Genomic DNA, 10,900 nt, shown 5'->3' with positions numbered 1-10,900 from the left:
ATTCTGCTGCTGCTCCTGCTGTGTGTCATCAAGTCGGTTCTGACTCATAGTGACACCATACTGGGCTTCCGAAGAGCTGATGGCGGGTTTTGAATAGTAGACTTTGAGGCTAGCAGTCCAGTGCACTTACTCTATAGCGCCACACCAGGACTCCTTCGTCTACTTGGAGTTTTCAAATCTTTTTTTTTTTTAGCTAATTTTGGTCATCATACTTTCTTAGAAAGAAAAAAAAAACCTTTTCCTTTCCATTGTCATTTAAAAATATATAATTTTTCAATTTTCTACACATCTTTAGTTATGTCTCATTTATTATGATCATTTTCCCAGAGGAGCAAACAGATGCCCAGAGAGCCTGGAGAACAGTGTCCAGTTGCCCTATGGGATGGGATGGTTTCTTAAATAAATATGTGTAGAAATTAAACTCACTTTGAAGAATGTCATACTCAGCCCAGATATACAGGTTTCTTCTTTATTTCCGAAGAAATAAAGTGTGAAAAGAAGTAAGCAAAAAGAAACCCCTTCCCACTGTCCTGAATGGCAGAGAAAAAGGTTTTGTTTTGTTTTGTTTTTCAGGGTAAACTGAAACTCAAGGGAACCAGTTTCCAGAGTGAACAACTTGGGTACAGAGAAAATTGAGGGGGTAACTCATTTGAGTAACTCATTTCTTAGTAGGGACCGAAAACTTTGAAGGAATAATGTCATTTACAGCTCAATCATCCGGAGTCAAAATCCCGGGACCCATGTCTCTGGATCCCAAGCCTGGAAGGAGGGAAACCATGGAATATTTGCAGCTGTGGTTTTGTGGGAGGGGTTAGTGTAAGTCTAACCACCGCCTATCCATCTCTGTTCTACAGCAACATGCAAAGAACAGCAAGAGTGTACTCTATCCACCCAAAAACAGAGGAGTTGGAGGCTCTGTTTGGCAAGACCACACTCCCAAATAAAATCCTTCAGATGGAACTGGCTTTGAAATTCAATGTACTGGAATCAAAAGTTAAGGTCTGATCCCCTGGCGCATGGTTGGTATCACATCCCAACAATATTCTTCTATTCTCCTGGAAATTCCTCCCCTACCCTAATAATGGGGAGTCCTGGTGTGGCAGTTCAGGATCAGTATTGGACTGGGAACCCCAAGGTTAGCAGTTCAAACCCACCAGCTGCTCCTCAGAAACCCTATACAGGATTACTATGAGTAGGAATGGATTCAACGGCATTTAACAACAACAACAACCGTAATAGTGGAGTTCTGGTGTGGCGCTGTACTGCACTGGACTGCAAGGTTGATTTGAATTACAAGGTCAATGGTTCAAACTCACTAGGTGCTCCCTGGAAAGCCTATACCAGGTCACTATAAGTCGGAACTGACTCCACAGCACTTAGCAACAACAACCCTAATAATAATGACATTTAGTTGACTGAGTACTCACTACGGTGGATTTGGTTTTGTTGTTGGTATTTGTTTTAAAGCATTCCATTTAACAGATGAAGTATATTGAGGTTCAGAGGCAAAGTGACTTTGTTGTTGTTGTTAGGTGCCATTGAGTCAGTTCTGACTCATAACAACCCTGGATGGGTTTCCAAGGAACAGCTGGTGAGTTTTAACCTCAAACCTTGAGGTTCAAACCAAACTTGTGGTCTAGTGCTTCTTCAACAGTGCCACACCAGGATTCCAAAGTGACTTGTAGCAGTTCACAAAGATAAGCCCTATGACTAGAATTAGGTGTCTCCAGGTCTTGTTTTTAACCCTTGGATGACAGAGCCCAAGCATAGGAAGTACTGTTGTCCCAACAGCATACTTCTTATGTTAGATATTCTCAAGCAAAATCCTTTAATTTGTTTAAATAAAACACTACAACAGACAAACAATGGTCCCCAGCCCCTGAGTCTGGTAAGACCCATGACATTTTTATTGAATAAACTGGACTGCTAACGAAAAGATCACCAGGTCAAACCCATCAGCTGCTCCTTGGAACCCCTATACAGGGTCCCTATGGGTTGGAAACGACTCAATGGCACTTGACGATGACAACAATTCTTCATAGTAGAAACTTTCTGAAACAATCTTCAAAAATCCTTCCGTTCAAGTTTCCTACCTCTCCCTTAATCTCTAAACTAGTTTTGCTTCTTCAGAATTCAGGAACCTTTCTCTGAGCTTCTAACACAACCTCTGAGGACAGCCCCTTTCTTTGCTTTATCCTTCTTTGGGGTTCCAGTGTTGCTTCTCACTGTCCCTCCTATTGCTCACACTCATGCTTACCTCTGCTCTCTCAGAACCCAGTGTTATGGTTACTTGAGAGGTCATAAAAGTTATAATCTGGCTGCTTTCACTCAGGGGAACTCTTTCCCAATTAATAGACCACAGTGTTTTCTTTTTCCCACACCTCCAGGTCTGCTTCAGGAATCAGTGATTTTAAATGAGAACTAAGCAGTGGCCGCAGCAGCATTCACTAAAGAAACCAAGGAAGATTATTCCAGCAAAGAAGAATATGCTCACCTCACCCAAGGCACCCACCAATCCTTATTCTTTTTTTCCTGTAACTTCAGATTTTTTATCATTCCCTTCCACCTCAGCCATTGGGCACTTCTAGTTGGGCACAGGACTCTCTCTACTTAGAGTTCCACAAGCAATGTCCAAATGCAAGATCCACAGTGGTAGAAGCTGGTAGCTTCTGTTCCTGCTTTGTTGTCTGATGCCCATGACATAGTGCAAATCATGGAACTGTATCATTTTCCTGATGAAGATGTGATGTCCAGCTGGTTTGTTGCCTGATGCCCATGACATAGCCTAAATCATGGAACTGTATCATTTTCCTGATGAAGATGTGATGTCCAGCTGGTCTTTACAGGAGCAGAAAGCCTCATCTTTCTCCCACGGAACAGCTGGTAGTTTTGAACTGCTGACCTTGGCTGCTCATGAGTTTTAAGAGCCCAGTTGCTACTCACAAAAGTATGATGTAGAACACTGTCTTTGTAAACTGTTATGCCAAATGACCATGGTGTCCTCTGAGTCTATGGTCCTAAGCCCCGAGGCACAGCAACTCATTCCCTCAAGTTTGGTAATGTTTAATTATGTTTTCTAACTTTGCCCAGAGTATGTTGTTGTTGTTAAGTGCCGTCGAGTCGGTTCCGACCCATAGCGACCCTGTACAGGGTTTCCGAGGGTGTAAATCCTTACGGGAGTAGAAAGCCTCATCTTTCTCCCGCGGAGCGGCTGGTAGTTTCGAACCGCTGACCTTAAGGTTCGCAGCCCGATTCGTAACCACTACGCTACCCACCACATTTATAGGTGTTTTGCAGCAAGGATAAGTGTCCATATGAAAATACCCTTTATATATCTGTGGGTATACTCACTATCTCCTCCATACCCTTTCAGCCTGTGTATCTATCTACATAATTACCTATTGTTGTTGTTGCTTGTTGCAGACTGTGTAAGGCTAGTCAGAGGTTCGAGGCCCTCTAGGGCCGAGTGTAACAAATGAGGCCACTGGCAGTTAATGGCAAATTAATATTCAGGTATATATATTAAATTAATACACGGAGCCTTTGACAATCCACAGATAAATGTGATATTTTCCTAAAGCCTAGACTAAAGGTTGCAAGGTTAAGCCTTTCTCCAAAAGGATTAACTAAAAATATCTTAGCTACTTCACAGCTCTTTGTTCTATAGACAAAGAACCCATCCTCCCTAATCCTTTTCCAGGTGCAGCCCATTCACTCAGGCGTCTTGAGTCCTCCTGCAGACCTGGCTCAGGAAGCCAAAGCAGCAGGACTCCGCCCAAGCTTTTGTCTTTATCTCTCACCTTCCCTCAACTATGCTCAGGGGCTATAGATATGTTAATTGGGCCTGAGAAACCAAGTTGTGGGCCTGGGATTCGAACCAGCGAAGTACGATGTAAAGTTACCTGAATGTCTGGAAAAGTACTGATGTTAGCTGTACCTTGCCTAAGTCCCTCCCAGCTTGGTGTGAAGCTCCTCCCCTGAATAAAACAGAGGCCTGGGCCTCCCCAGGTGAGCATTACTGGCTGGAAGGCATGCGGTAAAGATTGGAGGGCAGTGAGTTGCTGCCTGCAGAGGCCACGATGCCTGTACTCCCAGGCCTGCCCACCAGTGATGTATCCACCCTGGCTTTGGGGTGCCTCTTTGTCTCTCTCTTTGTCTCTTTCTGTGTATTCTTGATATATATGAATTGCCATCGGGTATCCTCTTCCTCGTGAACTGAACCCCAATGTCGAGGCGGGTCCCCGACAGTTGCTAAGTGCCATCGAGTCAATTCTGACCCATAGTGACCCTCTATAGGTTTCTGAGGAGTAGCTGATGAACTTGAACTGCCGACCTTGCAGTTCAAATGGCTTTGCAGTCTGGCACATAAATCCACAGCGCCAAACCAGGACTCCATATAGATCACTGTTATTGCTGAACTGTGTGTATAAAAATATTTACCTCTATTCTCTGTAACTCTTGCATTCCTCCCTGTCTTCCCCTACCTTCATCATTCTTCTGTCAACCTCCCTCTTTTTGTATATTGCCTTGTCACCCAAGTTAACTTCTACCCTGTGAATTCCTTCCCTCCCACCCCTGGTAACTATCAAAGAATGTTTCTCATGAAAACCATTTCTTAATTTTGTACAATAGTGGTCTCATACTTGAATTCACTCAGCATAGTGTTTTACAGACTAATCCATGTTATGAGATGTTTCACAGATTTATCATTATTCATCAGTGTTGTGTAGCATTTCATTGTGTGTATGTACCAAGGTTTCTTTATCCATTCTTCTATCAATGGACATTAAACTGTCTCGACATCTCTTTGCTATTTGTTGTTGTTAAGTGCCATCAAGTTGGTTCCAACCCATAGCAACCCTGTATAGGGTTTCCGAGGAGCAGCTGGTGAGCTTGAACCACCAACCTTGCATTTCAAATGGCTTTGCAGTCAGGCACATTAACCCACAGCGCCACACCTGGACTGCTCTTTTTGCTATAGAGAATATAGTATTTCAATGAACATTTCTTATTGCTGTTGAGTAAGTTCCAATGCATAACGACCCCGTATACAGTTTCCTAGGAGCTGCTAGCGGGTTTGAACTGCTGACCTTGTCAGCAGTCCAGTGCTTATCCAATTACACCACACCAGTCATATATCTATTTATGTCATATCTCTTATTTCTTGAGAATATTAAACTAAGTAGAGGAATTATTAGGTTATATAATATGGTGCCTTGCATTTACTTGATAAGGCTTTTCTATCCAAAGTCTTTTTAATTCCCACCAAGTGATTGAATGGGACCATGCAAATAAGGTATACAGGACTCTAAGGCTGGGATTGATTAGCCTTGTCCTCCAGCTGTGTTTAAAAGAAGCCATTTCAGAAGCAGAGAAGGAAGATCCCAGGACTATCAAGAAGGAAGAGCATGACTGGAGCGTGATATGCAGAGGTGATGACAAGAAGCATCTTGTCACGGATAGGCATGCACAGACAGAGCAACTTTGGGCTCAAGGCCTAGGGACTGAGTAAAGCTGAGTGCCTATGGGCAGAAGATTGGCTTAAAGAATGTGCCCTCTGGGCATTCACAGACTGGCTAAAAGAACTTGGTAACATGTTCTGGAGCAGGGTAGAGGCCAAGGGATCACATGACTGAATGGCCAAAACAAGAGGCATGCCTGCAGTATAGCAGACAAGAGCCATTCCTGACCAGAGAGTTGCTATGTCCTGAGTTGGTTTTGATCCTGAATTGTGCCCTATTCACTTCCCTAATAAACCCCGTAATTGTGAGTATTGTTATGAGTTCTGCAACCCCATGGCAATGGATTATCGAAGTCTTTGCAATGGATAATGTGGAGCAGAAAGTACTGTGGGAGGCATGGTTGGTGTCAGAATAGGGTAAAGACAGTTGTAGCGTGGAAGCATGTCTGACCTCTGCTTCAAAGTCAGTCTTGGGGTGATTTTGAGTTTGATTCTCTTTCCCCCTTGTGAAGCCAGGGGAAGTTAGACATGGCTTCCACATGGTTTTTACATACAGTATTTCTATTTCCAGCTTTTGAGAAAGTGTCACTGGCTAATTTTTCAAAGTAGATCACCAGGTCTTTCTTCTTAGTCAGTCTCAATCTGGAAGCTTCACTGAAACTTGTCCCGCATCATAGCAACATACAAACTTCCAATGACCCATGAAGTGCAGATATCAAACCTGGTTCTCACATGTGAAAATTCTACAAATGAACTATTCATGTGCCCAGTGGAATATTAGTCACCCCAAAGAGAAATGTAGCCCTCATAATATGCTACAAAAAGGATAAATATAATGCCATTTATATGAAATATCTAAAATTGGCAAGTGTATAGAGACCAAAGTTTATTCATGGTTTCCAGGGGCAGGAAGGAGAGAGGGGTGGGGAGTGTCATTGACTAAGTTTCTGATGAAATATTTGGAAATGGATACTGGTGATGATCATGTAACATAATGAACATAAATAACATCACTGAATTGTACATATAAAAAGTGTTTACTTGGCAAATGTTTTGTTATATATATATATGTGTCCATCAGCAGATGAATGGAAATATCAAATGTGGTATGTCCGAACAATGAAGTATTATTCAGCTATAAAGAAAATTAAAGTTCTGATATTCTATCCCATAAACTTTGAAAACATGTCAAATAAAATCAGCCAGACACAAAACTTCAATTAGTGTATGATTCCAATTTATGAAATACTTATAATAGGTAAACTCATCTAGACAAGATTAATGGGGAGTAAATCACAACCAACCAACCAAACATCTCATTAGTTACGCATCCACTGCCATGGAGTTGATTCTAGTGTATTCTGACCCTATAGAACAGAGTAGAACTGCTTATGGTTTCCGAGACTGCAAATCTTTACAGAAGCAGACAGCTTCATCTTTCTCCCGTGGAATGGCTGATGGGTTTAAACACTGACTTTGTGATTAGCAGCCCAATTGTTAAGCCTCTAGGTCACCAGGACTCCTTCCTCAATAGTTAGACCTCAAGTAAGAAACCTTACCTCAACCTAAGAATAAATGACAAAAACCAGAGCCTACACATGGTCCATTTGGCTGTGCTTGAAGGTGACTCAGGTGGCATAAATGGTTAAGTACTTGACCACTCATCATTATCAACACTTATGGAAGTAGCAGTCAAGTTCACCTCTCTTCCTTCTTAGTCTGTCTTAGTCTGGAAGCTCAGCTGAAACCATCCACCATGGGTGACCCTGACAGTATTTAAAATACAAGTGTCATAGCTTCCAGAATCACAGCAACAAGCAAGCCTTTACAACATTTTGTAGTGCTTAACACAGCTTAATTTATTAATTTGTTAACACATGTCAGTACGACAAACTGACAATTTTTAGAAGGCTACAATTCCAAATTCAGAGTGCCCATTCTTTGTTGTTGTTGTTAAGTGCCGTTGAGTCGATCCTGACCCATAGCAACCCTATAGAGGGTTTCCAAAGAGTGGCTGGTGAGCTTGAACCACCGACCTTGCAGTTTAAACGGCTTTGCAGTCTGGCGCATTAACCCATTTAGGAAAGCTTTTTCTGTCAGCTCTGGAGGATAGTTCTTGTCTCCTTTTAGCATCTGTAGCCTTATCACTCTTTGGCATTCTCCATGTGTCTTGACATCAACCTTTCTCTGAGTCTAGGAATTTCACAGTACAGGGGCCCAGGTCCAAAGGATGCACTCCACTCCTGGTTCTTCTTTCTTGGTGGTTGTATCTCTCCTTTTAACTCTAGTAAGATAACAGGTATTGCATATCACACTCCTGGGAAACTCCCTTACATAGGATCAAAGTGTGATGGGATTAAGGTATTGCAGTGGTGGTGATGGTTATGTGCTGTGAAGTCGGTTCTGACTCATAGTGACCCTGTATAGAGTTTCTGAAGCTGTAAATCTTTATGGGAGCAGAAGGCCTCATTGTTCTCATACATAGCAGCTGGTAGTTTCGAACTGCTGACCCTGAGATTAGCAGCCTGATTTGTAGCCACTAGGCTACCAGAGCTCCTTAAGGTATTGGGTTGTTGTTGTTAGGTACCATTGAGTCGGTATGAGTCATAGAGACCCTATGCACAACAGAACGAAACACTGCCCGATCCTGGGCCAACCTCACTATTGTTGCCACGCTTGAGCCCATTGATGCTGCCACTTTGCCAGTCCATCTCGCTGGAGGTCTTCCTCTTTTTCTCTGACCCTCTACCCTACCAAACATGATATCCTTCTCCGGTGACTGCTCTCTCCTGACAATATGTCCGAAGCATGAGAGATGAAGTTTGGCCATCTTGGCCTCTAAGCAGCACACTGGCTGCACTTCTTCCAAAACAGATCTATTGGTTCTTTTGGCAGTCCATGGCACTTTCACTAGTCTCCTCCAACACCATGGCACTCAAAGGCATCAATTCTTCTATGGTCTTCCTTATTCACTGCCCAGCTTTTGCATCCATATGAGGTTAATGAAAATACTACGGCTTGGGTCAGGCACACCTTAGTCCTCAAGCTGACATCTTTGCTCTTCAACACTTTAAAAAGGTCTTGTGCAGCAGATTTGCCTAATGCAATACGTTATTTGATTTCTTGACTGCTGCTTCCATGAGTGTTGATTTGTTGTTGTTGTTGTATGCCGTGGAATCGGTTCTGACTCATAGCGACCCTGTACAGGGTTTCTGAGGCTGTAAATCTTTATGGGAGCAGAACGCCTCATCTTTCTCCCATAGAACAGCTGGTTGTTTCGAACTGCTGACCTTGTGGTTCACAGCAAGATTTGTAACCACTATGCTACCAGAGCTCCTTCAGGGTATTGTAGCCCACCCTTAATTCTCTTACTGTTTTATCATGTCAGATTGAATCATAGGGAATCATCATGTAATGGCCACATTGCATCATTACAGAACTGCCACACCACTGAGAATCATGGCCCACTCAAGCAGACATATATTTTGAGGAGATACAATTCAACCTATGACAACATAGCAACACATAGAGTCATATTAAATACTATCCCCATGTTATAGTTGGGGAAACAGAGGTAGACAGTGGTTAAGTAACCTGGTTTAGGACACATATATAGTAAGTAGCAAAGCTGAGACTACATATTTTCTTTCCCCAAAGATAGCTGAATGACTTTCTTTGAATACATTGGGATACACAAGAGTACTGGACATGGAATGAGAAGAACTGGGTCTTTCCTCTGACTTGAACGGAAGAAACCATTTCCTTTCTCTGGACTTCTGCCTCCTCATTTGTAATAAGAAGGAGTTGGCCTATACCTTTTTTTTTTTTTGGCAAATAACATGTACATTCTAAATTTTTTTTGCCGAGGGGGTGAGAAAATTTGTCTTATTTTCATAACATCATGCCAATTTTTCTATATGATATTGACTTTGATGGGTACTTTGTTGTTGTTAAGTGGCTTAGAGTCAGTTCCAACTCATAGTAACCCTGTATAAGAGTCTGGAGTCCTGGTGGACAGCAAGGTCAGTTTGAACCACAAGGTTGGTGGTTCAAACCCACCAGCCATTCCTTGAAAATCCTATACAAGGTCACTATGGGTCAGAACCAACAACAACAATAGGGTTTCTGAGGTTTTGAATCTTTGTGGGAGCAGAAAGCCCCATCCTGCTCCTAGAAAGCGGCTGGTAGCATCGAACCACTGACCTTGTGGTTGTCAGTTAAGTTTATTGTATGGAGCCATGGCACTAAGACATAATGAAACTATAAAATAAACAATATCAGTGTGGTAATGTAGAATAAGCATTGGATTATGAACCTCAAGATCAGTGGCTCAAACACACCAGCTGCTCCTCAGAAACCCTGTACAAAATCACTATGAGTTGAAACCAATTTGACAGCACTTAATAACAACAAGATCATAATCTAAAGGTTTCACTGACGTGTTTAGATAAGGTTTTCACATTCAACTGTTGAGCTAATGGACTATAATTATCAACTTAAATCAACAGAAACAAATGCAGTTTTAATTGTTTATTTTCTGATTACTTAATCTGTGGTTTCCCCTTTTTAAACTTTTTATTGGGAGTTGAGTGAAAGTTTGCATCACTTATCCCACTCCTCACTGTGTTTCCCTTTCCATTCCTCCTCTTTTCCAATCCTTATAAATCCATGACTTCTTGTCCATGGCTTATACCTTTATTATACAATTCTGATTAAAAGTATCATTTTTTGACTAGTTTCATACATCTTAAGTGGAAGATTAAAGAAAATAAACAGAACAAAAGAAAATGAACAGAATGATTTAATTTATATGTAATACACAAGAACGAGGCTGAAATTCACATCTGGAAATGTCCCAAGACATGCACAGTATATGTATGGGCATGCTATGCTGGATCTGTTTTACTAATATCATCATTTCTGGGCATTATATATGTGGGTGCATTATCTGTGGAAAAAAATATAGTAGGTGAAGCTAAGGCTCCTACCAGCTCTAATTATCTTGATTGAATTATCCTATGCCTAATTCTGAATTAACAAATTCTCCCTTTCTCAATCCTCTTGGATAAGACAGGGACAGGAGAGGACAGTTACTTACTTGTCATGACAAGAAATAGGAGAAACAGATCCAGGGCAGCATATCACTTGCACAAGTTATTGCTTCAGCCAGTGTTAGGTTTAGGTGAACAGCCTGGTTATTATTAGAGCAGCAGCCCCTTGTGAGTGCTTTCCCAGCAACAGTGAGCACAGGCTGGAGTCTGAGACGCTGCTCTGGCCTGGAGAATGGTCCTCCTTAAAGGGATTTTCCTCCTTCCTCAAGAGAAAGAGAACTCATTGATATAATACCCCTCTTCGCATCTGGCATCCCTGCTGAGTGCCATTCTAGTCGAGACTGAGTGTTGATAAATACAGGAGAAGGAAAAAAGTCGTAAGCTGAGC

General features: G+C 42.0%; 1 protein-coding gene across 1 annotated transcript; it reads left to right on the top strand.

Annotated features, from left to right (window-relative positions):
• Positions 1 to 858: 858 nt before the first annotated feature.
• On the top strand, positions 859 to 2,770 carry ARGFX (arginine-fifty homeobox). The gene is given in 4 exon segments (XM_006878210.1): positions 859 to 999; positions 2,388 to 2,546; positions 2,548 to 2,615; positions 2,617 to 2,770. Coding segments are annotated over 4 exon segments (522 nt in total).
• Positions 2,771 to 10,900: the final 8,130 nt, after the last annotated feature.

This window comes from Chrysochloris asiatica, unplaced genomic scaffold, assembly GCF_000296735.1.
Source record: "Chrysochloris asiatica unplaced genomic scaffold, ChrAsi1.0 scaffold00061, whole genome shotgun sequence".
Classification (NCBI taxonomy): domain Eukaryota; kingdom Metazoa; phylum Chordata; class Mammalia; order Afrosoricida; family Chrysochloridae; genus Chrysochloris; species Chrysochloris asiatica.
This window is presented reverse-complemented; position numbering and strand designations above follow the sequence as displayed.